This window comes from Alexandromys fortis, unplaced genomic scaffold, assembly GCF_014885135.2.
Source record: "Alexandromys fortis isolate MF-2015 unplaced genomic scaffold, M_Fortis_MF-2015_v1.1 scaffold_232, whole genome shotgun sequence".
NCBI classification, from domain to species: domain Eukaryota; kingdom Metazoa; phylum Chordata; class Mammalia; order Rodentia; family Cricetidae; genus Alexandromys; species Alexandromys fortis.
Genome location: NW_026068110.1, coordinates 799,960 through 811,986, shown reverse-complemented (window position 1 = coordinate 811,986; position 12,027 = coordinate 799,960). Strand labels below are relative to the sequence as shown.

The following is a 12,027-nucleotide window of genomic DNA, read 5'->3' as shown; positions in this document are numbered from 1 at the left end:
TCATGTGTCTTCCTCAGTCACTCCCTACATTATTTACTGAGGCAAGGTCTGCTACTGAATCTAGAGTTTACCAGTCAGGTACTCTAGCAAGCCAGTTCGTTTTGAAAAGCCTTCTTTGTACCTGTCATGGAAGACAAATGAGCACAGAATAACATCCATCTGCAATTTGTTTCAACTACCAAATGCTGACCACTGGGCAAAACTGCCTTTCATCTAAACTGAAGATCTCCAGACATGGACAGAATCGCTGGAATCCACAGCCTAGATGCTCAGGTCAAGGCAGGCTTGTCTTCCTACAGATTTCTTAGCCCACAGGATCTAGAGCCTGGCAGGCCCTGTGCTAAACAGCAAAAGGCAAATATGACCCTCAGCCACCATGGAGGACCCTGAGGAATAGCTCTAGGTGCCAACCAAGTAAGTTCTTTGTCTTTTTAAATCAAAAACTCAAGTAAAAATTTATTCTTCTCAGAGATCTCTGATGCAGTTTGACAGCTGAGAGGTTTTGTTAGTTTAAAAGGATAACATGACCAAAGAAATTTCAGCAAAATACAAATACAAGTTATTAAGGTGTGTACCTGCAATTTATAAAGGTGTGAGGACAAGTTCATGCTATCAAATTTTTCTCTCATGCTGCCTTTCATAATCTTAAAAATACTTCCATTATGCAAAATATCTGTCACAGTCATTCTGACATAAGTATGCTACTGTTTATAAAATGCATATGTTTAAAACTTATGTTCTAATAAAATCAAAAATTTTTGTGAGTTCCAGGGAGCTGAATTGAATAATCCACCTTAAACAGATCAGATACACCCCTCTCAACTCTCTGGTCTAAATTTTTTTTTTCTGAACTTAACTTTGTTCTCTGTTTTGCCAATACCTTAAACAGGTGTAAGAGACACCAGACATTTCTATACTACAAACACTGGGCAGGAACAAGGAGTCCAGCTACTCCAGGATGTGATCAGCACCCAGCTTTCTCAGGTTTCTCCTCCCAGACAATGCCCACAAATAAGCAGGAAGCAGTCTTGAGAATCTGCTGCCCTAATTCCTTTAACCTGATGAGTCTGGCCTCCCACCTTTTTATTATAAAAAAAGAAATGGGAATGTAATGGTCTGCTCTGTCTCTTTAACAGACAAGCCCTGCCTACTCCCTCCCCTCTCCACCACCGAGGCAGGCAGATCTTCCTTCTGCTTGCAGCCTGAGTCCATTCCTTTCCTTCCTCTCCCAAAGGGGCAGCTTCTGTTTCTCTCCTTCCTCCCCACTTCTCCCCTTCCCTCTTCTCTCTCTGTTCTTCTCCCTCCTACCCTTTCCTTTCTCTTTGCCCCTCATAACCCACTAAATAAATACCCAACCTCATTCTGCATGGTGTGCCTATCTGTCTAGGTCTTTCACCTACCACGGGTCCTCGTGGGACAGGTTTCTGTCTTTTACCTGTTGCACAGCTTCCTGCCTGGGACCTGGCTGCCTTTATGGCCCACTGTGGTCTTGTGGCCCACTGCCTGCTGCTGCCACTTGGGAACCTGCAGTGTTTCTGCCACTGCACCCCTCAGGGAACTGCAGCGTTTTGTTTTCACCATTATACCCCCCCCAACTAGTTGGACTCACCTGCTCCTTCAAGAAGTTCAAAGCAGATCAGAGCATGTTTAGATAGCTATTGTGTACCAATTAGCCACTAACCCTAAGTTAGGGGAGGAAGACCCTTCAAAGACTTTATTTGAAAGAAAAGACTCATATATGATGTGGTATGTGGGAGATCTATATCTGTGTTTCCAGGCCATGGACACATGTTTTTGGCTCCAGAATAATCTGTGTTTATGTAGGACCCAGCCCTGACAAGCTCAATAGAGGCCTGAGTCTCAGTAGTTTACCCTAAGGAATTACCTAGTTCCAAGAAAGACCACAAACTGAGACCACCCAGGTATCACCCAGGGACAGACCATCCAAAGGAAATTCCTAAGGTTCCAACCATTGTAAATAGGATCACCTGCCAGAACACACCCATCGCTTTTCCACAGGACACCCCTAGACAAATGTCAGCCAATCAGGGGTCCTGAACCTTAGAAATTCCACCTTTGCCTCTATAAAAACCCAACCCTAACTGAGCTTGGAACTCTCCGACCACTGCAATATGATGGACACATGGAGAGTCCAAGTTTGCAAACTTGTGTGAGAATAAAGGCTCTTTGCTTTTACATACAGGACTTGGTCTCTTGGTTGGTTTTGGGGGGACTCTGTGATCTGGACATAATAGTTTTATTACTTTGATGAGAGAGCTGATTTTCTGTTGATAGTGGCCAGACCTGGTTCGTGGGGGCACAGGCAGTGATCCCCAAGTTCTGCAACGTTTTGTAAAAAATACTTCACCAACTAAAAGTGCTTGAGCTATAACTAATCTGAAAGGAGAGAGGTTACTCTTGAGATCTTCAATTCTCTAGCTCCTGAGTGTAATGGTCTGCCCTGTCCCTTTAAGAGACATGCCCTGCCCACCCCCTCCCTGGTCTGCCAAGGCAAGCAGATCTGCCTTCTTCTTCCAGCCTGAGCTCTTCCCTTTCCATTTCTCTCCTGAAGAGGTAGCTTCTCCTCTCCTCTTCCCCCTCCCTCTCTCTCTGTTTCTCTCTCTCTTTCTATCTCTGCCTCTCTCTGCTCTTCCCCTTCTCCCTTTCCCCTTTCCCTTCCATAACCCACTAAATAAATACCCACTTTCTCTGCATGGTGTGCCTATCTGTCTCTGTCTCTCACCTGCCATGTGGGGACCTGCTGCCCCTCATGGCCCACTGCCCGCTGCTACCACTGCTGCCACTCATGGAACAGCACCATTTTATTTTTACCATTATACTGAGTCTTAGGAAACTATAAGGCCCTGAGTTCAACAGCACACACCGATGGTGTTTATTTCTTGAGGCCACAAGAGACAGTGAGCAAAGGATTTTGGACTGCCCAGGGAGTCAAGGAGTCTATCTAGGCTTTGGGGGAAAGGGCATGGAGTGTCTCATGAGAAGGAAGTACTCTTGCTAATGTGTAACTAGGTGATGGGGAGATATGGAGGATGGATGCACTCCCTTAACATCTAGCCTCCCTCATGCCTGAATCTGGCAACCTGAGCTCTGTAAGTCTCCTGGGTGCCTGTCGTTCTCAGGACTCTTGGCACCCGAGGAGTCTGTCTACAGACTCACAGGCTCTGAGAAGAGTGGCTGTATCTCTCTGTAGCAGCAGGGATCCTGAATCAACTATGAGGATGGGCATGGGCACAGGAGGCTCCAGATGGGCTTAACTTGAACAACATCTGGTCTGGAACTTAGCTTTTCTGATCTGGAGTCCTGGTACTGGACACTGGCTGCCCGATACAGATTCACAGAGACTCTCCCTACTGTACGGGTTAGTGTGGCCTGATTAGCCCCTAGTTTAAATCTAACAGGAAAGGTGTGATAATGTTAGTAAGCGCGAGAGACAGAGAGCTGCCAGATCTCCAGAAGCTAGTGTTGCACCCGAGATTCCCAGTCACTCAGTCATGATGACAATCTTGTTCTAGCCACTGTCCCCATGAAACTGGCCCAACAGATCCTGGAGAACCTCTGAACATCACAATGAGTGTGCTAAAGGAACTTTTACCATTGTATGGATTTCAGGATAACACTTTTGACGTTTCCCTACCTCTTTTCATCCACAGGAGATCTGAAGGAGGGGAAAAGCTCTTTGAACCATCTGAAAGGTGATTTGGTTCACGTAGGAACTGAGGTTAGAACATTCAAGTCAAGAGATGTATTTCCTGTAACATCCGCTAGAGGGCACAGAAACCCTAACACAGCTAAATGCAGCTATTCCTATCGCTTTAAGCTTTAGGTCAGAAAAGCTGGGAAATTGGTGCTTACTTATAGGTGGGGAAACTGAGGCAGGCACAAACGTACACTGACATGTGAACAGATTCAAGTTCATAGAACAAAGCCTGAGCCAGAGAGTCACTGTGAGGTTAATCTTGAGGTTCCACTTGACGGGATCCATGTCTGTAAGGGAGTTTCCAGGCCAGGCTAAAAGAGGTGGAAAGACCCCCATGACTGTGACTGACACAGCTCCATGGGCTAAGATCCCGGGTTGGATGAAAAGGAGAAAGTGAACTGAGCACCAGCATCCGTCTCTCTCTGCTTCCTGACCGTGGATGCAACGCAAGCAGCAGCCACACACTCCTGCCTCCTTGATGATGGTTCCCTGGCACCATAACCCACAACAAACTTGTCCCTAAGTTTCTTTTGTCACAGTAATGAAAAAATGACTAATGGAGTTATGAAAGCAATGTTGAGTACCTGAAAGGAAAGGGGCAAGGAGGAGAACCAGCCAGAGGCTTAGGAACCGATGGCTGGAGCTGCGGAGGGAAGCAGACAAGTGCCAAACCTGAACTTGGAGGAATCAGGTCCTGCAGAAGCACAGTCTGGACTTGTCTGTGCAGTGTCGGAGGCCAAGCAGATGTATTCAATGCAGGACCCAGTTTGCACAGAGCTGGGGTTGGAACTTGGACTTCACACAAAACTCAACAAACTCTCCAGCAGCCGAGCCACATCCTCAACACAGCAGAAGCCAACATTCTCTCCCAAGCAGACTCAGATGAATAGGCCGCTGACCCACGGGCTGAGAAATGAGGGGTTGCCCTGCGAATGATGGGTAGCCAAAGGGCTCCTGAGCGCCAGTGGTCTCTGGTGGGTTCCTGGCAGTCAGCTGCTGTCCTGTCCAAAGGATGAGTACTGGAGTCTGTGTGTGTGTGTGTGTGTGTGTGTATGTTCTCCTGTGTGTGTGTATGTGAGAAAGAGAGGCAGGTTCTGACAATTTAAGATTATATACTGTTGATTGCTAATCTTGATCATTAATTTTGGATCTAGAATCACCTTGGAAATAAATCTCTGCAGTGTCTGTTATATCTGGTTCTTTATACAGGGATTATCTGGGTTAGGTGGAGTTGGAGAGACCCATCTTACGTGTGGACATCACTGTCCATGGTCTGGGGTCTCAGACTGAGGAAAAAGGGGAAGTGAGCTGAGCTGAGCACTTCCTGGCTGTGGATACCATGTGACCAGCTGTCTTGAGCTCCTGCCACGGTGCCTTCCTCACCTGATGGCTTGATTTTCCTGCCATGACTTTTCCTGCCATGACTTTCCTTTATTCCTTGAAACCATGGGCCAGAATAAAACCTTTCCTTAAGTCACTTTTGTTGCGTATTTTGTTGCATCGACAAGTAATTGCATACATACATAGACACATGCACACACATATACATACACATATATACACACACATATATACACACATAATATACATATATACATGCACAACACACATATACATACACACACAAACACATGCATTCATACATACACACATACACACATATACATACATACAGGAACAGAGAAGTGAACATACTTCCAAACACACTTGGATAATTATGAGTGTGACGGAACCCAGACACCATCAACCTTCCTGGCCTGTGCCTGTGAATGGAGCCCTGTTGACAAACACAATGAAAAGAACTGGTTACCAGAATTCTAGGCATTTTGTATTGACTTCCTGCTCCAGGTGCTTCTGGGAGTTCCCAGAGGGGTGCTGTCCAGTTCCCAAGTGAGTGCAAATTCTAGTTGTCTCACTATGTCCACACCAGAGCCAGTCCTAGCCAAGCTCTGCCCCCAGCACAGCTACTCCAGGGGCCAGTGTTCCTGCCCTCATGATGTTCTTGGGAGTGGCCACTAAGGTCAAGGTCCTTGAGAGGTTCCCAGTAGAGGTGGGAAGTCAGATCCCTCTCAGGTCCACGAACTGCCACAAACAACTCCCAGAAACAGCTGTAGGAGTGCCTGGCTCTTAGTCTCTTGGCATGTGTGTGTGTGACAAGTCTGGGTGCATGTGAATGTGTGTGTGGAGGCCAGAGGTCAACCCCAGACACAATTCCTCAGGATGTTTTCCACATTGATTTTTAAAGCAGGGTCTCTTTTGCAGGACTGTGGTGGTACACTCCTTTAATCCCAGCACAAGGTCAGCCTGGTATACAAAGGGAGTTCCAGGACAACCAGAGCTGTTACACAGAGAAACCCTGTCTTGAAAAAAACAAAACAAAACAAAAAATAAACCAAAAAGTCCAGGGTCTCTTACTAGCCCAGAATTCGCCAAGCAGGCTAGACAGGCTGGCCTTTGAGTCCCAGGGATCTTCTCCCATCCCCAACCTCTTGTTCACCATCATTGGGATCAGAAGCGTGTACCTTTGTACGCAGCATTTTACATGGATTCTTGGGATAAAATTCAGGTCTTCATGCTTGAGACAAGCACTTTACTGACTGACCCCTCTCCCGGCCCCTGGCCCTTAGTCCCTTGTCACGGTGACACTCGCCTTTGTCCAGCTTAGTCTTGTACCAAGAGTCTCAGCGTTGCCATCATAGCAATGACATATTTTTATTTCCAGCAAGAAAAAATATAGTTTAAAACCAAGGCATCCACATTTCAATTCCTGCCTCTAGAAACTTTAATTCTAAAAGTGGCTTGAATGTAAATGAACTCAGAGGACCTCAGTGGCTTTCGAGGGCAAAGAGGGGTAATAGACACAACGGTGATGCTTAGTGTAGAATCAAGTATGTGTTGAGAGCTTTGGTCCGGAGATTCTTCATTTCCTCCAGCACCTTCTCTCCCACCTTCTCTAGAGGCTGGGCTGAGTCTTTGGCATCCCTGAATATCGGAAACACAACAAAGATACACTAAGCCACTTATTAAAACATGCAAGTCAAGCAGGCCAGATGGCTCCTTAGTAAAGGCAACAGCCCCAAGGCTGATGACCTGAGATCCATCCTCGAGACCCACAGAGTAGAAAGAGAGAGACAAGTGTCCTCTGGCCTCCACTGTGTGCTTACCATGGCCCATACAGGCCCATACATATATTCATATATACATATATATTCACATGAGAACATACAAATTCAATCAATAAATGTTATTTAAAAGAATTTAGAAGTGGGGTAAAGGTACTTGCTGCCCTGTCTTGAGACATGAGTCTGATTCCCTGGACCCACATCATGGAAGGAGAGAACACACACACACAACATACATACACACACACCAAGTAAACAAACTTCAAAAAACCATGTGAATTATCCTGATGTCCCATGAAGATTGGAAGTTCTGCTTTAATACAGAAAGAAGGTTTTGATTATATTTGGCAGTAATTTAGTAACCAGTGAGAACGAACCTTCAGCCCCCAAGTGCCTCTAACTGGATTTGGGTCTCAGCTACATAGTTTCTTACGGTTTCCACCTCCCATTCTGCTCACCCCTGTCACTCTGACCACCGTGAAGGTGAAATGAGAAACCAGTCACACAGATGCCACAGTATCTCAATGCTCAGACAGCAATAGCTGGGTTTGCATCCTTGGATATGTGAGTGCAGACATGTTTGTGTGTGTGTGTGTGTGTGTGTGTGTGTGTAGGCCAGAGGCTCACACTGGTGTTGTGGAAAATTATTTTAACTTTGTAAAGGTGTGTAACATTCTTTTTCTGCTGTTTTTGTTAATGATACAGAGGCGTGTTACATTTAATTGATCAAATAAAACTAACCTGGGTCAGGAGGCTGAGTCAGCAAGTAGCTGACAGGAAGTGCTAGGGAGGAACTAAGTGTAGCTGAGGTTTTTATGTGGGGACTGAGCAGAAGGATGCCCCTTTTTTGGGGAGACACAAGCCAGGAGAGGTTAGCTGCTTGCTATTCAGCCTCTCTGAGTGAACAGAATTTCCTCTCAACCTTTGAATCCTGATTTCTGTAGAAGGATAGAGATTTAGATAAAGTTTCCCTTAGCGGCAGTGGTAGAGCCGGTAGCAGAGGATCACTTCCCACCTGGCTGCAGCCTGTGCAGCTGTGGTAGCAGCAGGGTTGCAATTGCTGGTTGGGACAGCCCTTGCTTAGGTGCAGCCATTGCACTGAACGTAAAGAACACGTTGGGTATCTTCCTTGGGGTTCTTTGCTTTATTTTGAGACAGGGTCTCTCACTGAACTTGGAGCACACGAATTCAGTTAACTTCCTGTCTCCGCCTTCCCTGTGCTGAGATCATAGGCATACACTATCATATCTTTTTTTTTTTTCTCGAGACAGGGTCTTTCTATGTAGCCCTGGCTGGTCTGATATTCACTACGTAGATGAGGGTGGCCTTGAACTCACAGAGATCCTCTACCTCTCAAGTGCTGGGATTAAAGTTATGTTCCACCACGTCCAATTTGCCTCTTTAAAGAACAAACCAAACCAAAACACAGGTTTTAGGGGATCGAATTCAGGTTCTCACGCTTGCTGAGCACACACTTACAGACTGATCCTCCCCATGTCTGGATTCAAGTTTTAACAACATTTTATTGTTATTTTAAAGAATTATGTGTATATGTACGCGTGTGGGCTTGTGCACATGCATGCGGTGCCCAAAGGGCTGGAAGAGGGAACTGGCTCTCCAGGAGCTGGAGTTACAGGCAGGTTTGAGCTGATGTGAGTGCTGGGGATTGAGCTCAGGTCCTCTGGGTGAGCAGTATGCATTCTTAATCACTTACCCATCTCTCCAGCTTCTTTTTTTTTTAAAGGCTTCTTGCTAAAGCATTTGAAGGAGATGATAGTGTATAAATGCTGACACGTGTAAATATTTGAAACATTGGAGATATGCCCCTTTCAACACTTGTGATACTGAGATTCAGACATTATGACAGCTCCGACCTTCACCTAGGATGAATCTTATTCCAGGTAAAGACACCCACTTACTTCTCCTTCTTGGCGTCCTTGTGGTTGATCATGGGGAATTCCACTTGGATCATTTCTGGAGTCAGCATGATTTCTATGCTCTGCTCACACAGGTCTCTGGAAAGGAATTAGACATTGAGTGGGGACAGTTCTTCCTTCTCAGCATAAACAAAGGATGGAAGGCGGAGCATTTGGGAGCCTTGCTGTGCTGGCGCTTTCCAGTGTTAGTTGCAGCTACTTCCTCTGAGTTCACGTGCAGGGAAGCAGAGGACAGACAGACACACTGCCTCCGCCAGCCCACAGTGCTGCAGAGAAGCAGAGGGCAGACAGACACACTGTCCCCCGCCAGACCATGGTGCTATAAAGAAGCAGAGGACAGACAGACACATTGCCTTCACCAGCCCACAGTGCTGTAGAGGAGCAGAGGACAGACACACTGCCTCTGCCAGCCAACGATGCTGGGGAAGATATTTATAGCCAAGGAATAAAAAGCTGTTTTTAAAAAGGGGGTCACAGATTTCAGGCCCCTTTCAAGTGCACCTGGAACATTTATCAGAGGGCCCATGTCGACACTGTAACGAAGCCCAAAGGATTTCAAAAGATTAGATCTATCCAATGAAGTACTCAGGACACAATGGGATTAAAATAGAACCAAAGCCACGGATAACTAGGAAGTTCACAGCTGCTGTGAAATCAAAAAGCAAATTTCTTTTGAAAATTTTATTTTTAAAAATCAACATATAATGCATTAAGTTCAATTATGACATTTTAGAGCAAAGGGTGCTTTTGTGACTCTCTTTCCCTGTCTCCCCCACCTCCTGCCACCCCTGTCACCCTGATAGCCTCCCCACTCTTCCTTGTCCCATGTGTCTTTCCACCTGTTCCCCTCCTTCCTCATCCCCTATTATCACCCTCTCCGTCTCCTCCCTAGATTCTCAGGCTTTGCCCACACTCACAGCTGCTTACACGTACATATGTGCACACTCTAGGTTAGGACCTGCACACGACAGGAAACATTTTTATCTTTCTGAGTTTGGGTCACCTTGTGAACAGTCGATTTCTAAATAGCCTTTAGTGAAAGAAATTTTAAGGATCTATTTTATTTATTACTCAGTCTGTGTGTGTGTGTGTGTGTGTGCACGCACATGAGTGTGCTTGTGTGTGTGTGTGTGTGTGATGTGAGTGTCACTGGATGTATGTGAAGGTCACAACCTTGCCTTCTATGTTGTCTGAGGCAGGGTCTCTTGCTGTTTTCTGCTGTGCACCCCAGGCTAGCTGGCCAAACAGAGTCCAGTGATTTTCCTGTCTCCACCCTCCACGCTGGAGATAAGGGAGTTGATAACAGAGGCCAATGTCTGCAGAATCACCGGTGTAATAAATGCTCACTCCCAACTACACAGGACTACAGCAGCTTTTTGCAGTTTTCAAGGGTATTTCGAGTGGGGGGGCATGTCACATGTCAGGGATGCTACAGTTTCAGACTTGCACTACTGTGCCCAGCATCTGGGGACCTGGACGCAGACCATCATGCTGTGTGGCAATCGCTTACCTATGGGACTCTTGCCCCAGTCTGACCCAGTTTATAGGTGAAAAGAAAGTATCTTTCAACTGCTTTTGTTATAGTTCGGGTTTATGCTCAGCTATGAAGTGTCTCCCCAAAGGGCTCATGCTGAGGGTTTGGTTCCCAGGCAGTGGAATCCAGAGGTGGGCTTTTTGAAGTGTTGGTTCATAAGGGGCTCTGACCTAATCAGTGGGTTAATCCCTTGATGAGTCCTGTTTGGACAGTATTCATGGGTGGGGGGAGCTGGCTAGATGAAGCTGATCACAGGTGATATACCTAAGGATGTACAACCCCCAGACACTTCCTGTTTCTCCTCTCTCAGCTTTCTGGCCTCTGAGCCTCAGGCTCCTGCCTCAATGAGGTTTCTGTCTTGTCTCAGGCACAGAGAAAGGAATCCAGCCAACCAACCACGGACCTCCGAAGCCGTGAGCTGAGCCAACCCACAACACCAATGTGAGCCTCTGGCCTACACACACAGACACACACACACACACACACACACACACACACACACACACACACCACACACGCACACATGCACACATGTCTGTACTCACATATCCAAGGATGCAAACCCAGCTATTGCTGTCTGAGCATTGAGATCCTGTAGCATCTGTGTGACTGGTTTGTCATTTCACCTTCACAGTGGTCAGGTGCTCTTTCTGGGTGTTTTGCTACAGCGCGGGGAGACTGAGTACCGTGAGAGCGGCAGATGTTTTCACTGAGGGCTTTGTGGGTCTGGGGTCTCTGCTCAGCGTTGCCACGCGGCATGCAAGGACTTTACTAGGAACTAAAGCACCACTACAGCAAAATACCTGACAAAAGCAACTACGGCAGGCAGGGTTTGTTTCGGCGCACAGTTCGTGGACACAGCCCTTCGTGGTGGTGTAGTGGCAGTGGGAGGAGCTTGAGGTGGTCACATCCGGTCATGTGGCATCTGCACTCAGGATGTGGGGAGAAGTGAACAGGTATGCCCAGCTTGCTCCTTCCTTTCATTTAGCCGGGGACTCCAGGCCATTGAAAGATGCCGTCCATAGTTAGGGTCCTACCTCAATCAACAGTCTGGAAAAATCCCAGACAGCTGTGCCCAGAGGTTTGGCTCTTTTATAATTCCAGGTTCTCTAAGTTTAAAGCCAAGGATAACTGTCTTAGGAAGCCTTGTGAAATGTGTGAATGAAGAGGTATGGTTGGTTTCAGCTAAGCTTTATTTACACACGGGTGCAGGCCAGGGTTGTACGAGGGCTGTTGCTGGCTGACCTGTGACCTCTTGTTAGCTGGTTAAACCGGGCCACTGACTGCTTGTGTTTCAGCTGCATGAGTGGCCCACACATTACCCGCTGACATCCCATTTGCAAAGGCCTCCTTAAGTGCGGGACATGACTGCAAAGGAGGCTGGGAAATTTGCCTCTGGTTTCAAATACTCAGTGTTTGTAGGAGAAGAGGCAAATGACATGTTGGGAAACAGTCATTTCTACCACATCAAAGAGAAATGCCTCCAAGGGCAGTACAGGTAGCGACAGCGTCAAGCCTTGGACCTTCAATAGGAACAGCTTACCCAGCCACTGCACATAAAGAGAGGGGGCTGCCAGGGGGAGTGGCTTTGAGGGCTGGGGAGATGGTGGAGTTTATTTGCCAGGAAAACATGGGGACCCGCGTTCCATCCTCTGCACCTGTGCTGGGGAGGCAGAGGTAGGAGGATTGCTGGACCTAGCTGACCAGCTAGCCTAG

The 12,027-nt window shown here is 46.9% G+C and overlaps 1 protein-coding gene across 6 annotated transcripts in view; it reads right to left on the bottom strand.

The window, feature by feature from the left end:
• Positions 1 to 12,027, bottom strand: part of Cfap221 (cilia and flagella associated protein 221) — a 93,093-nt gene that overhangs the window by 8,419 nt on the left and 72,647 nt on the right. For 2 of the 6 annotated variants that reach the window (XM_050124443.1, XM_050124445.1), the window contains exons 23-24: positions 8,760 to 8,855; positions 5,923 to 6,700 (exon numbers count right to left, since the gene is read on the bottom strand). The exons of 1 other annotated variant lie outside the window; for it this stretch is intronic. In XM_050124443.1, the coding sequence (XP_049980400.1) occupies positions 6,592 to 6,700; positions 8,760 to 8,855 (205 nt within the window). In that variant the 3' untranslated portion in view covers positions 5,923 to 6,591. Of the gene's footprint in view, positions 1 to 5,920; positions 6,701 to 8,759; positions 8,856 to 12,027 lie in introns of those variants that run through there. 3 more of the 6 variants (XM_050124449.1, XM_050124444.1, XM_050124446.1) reach the window with 3 other exon arrangements.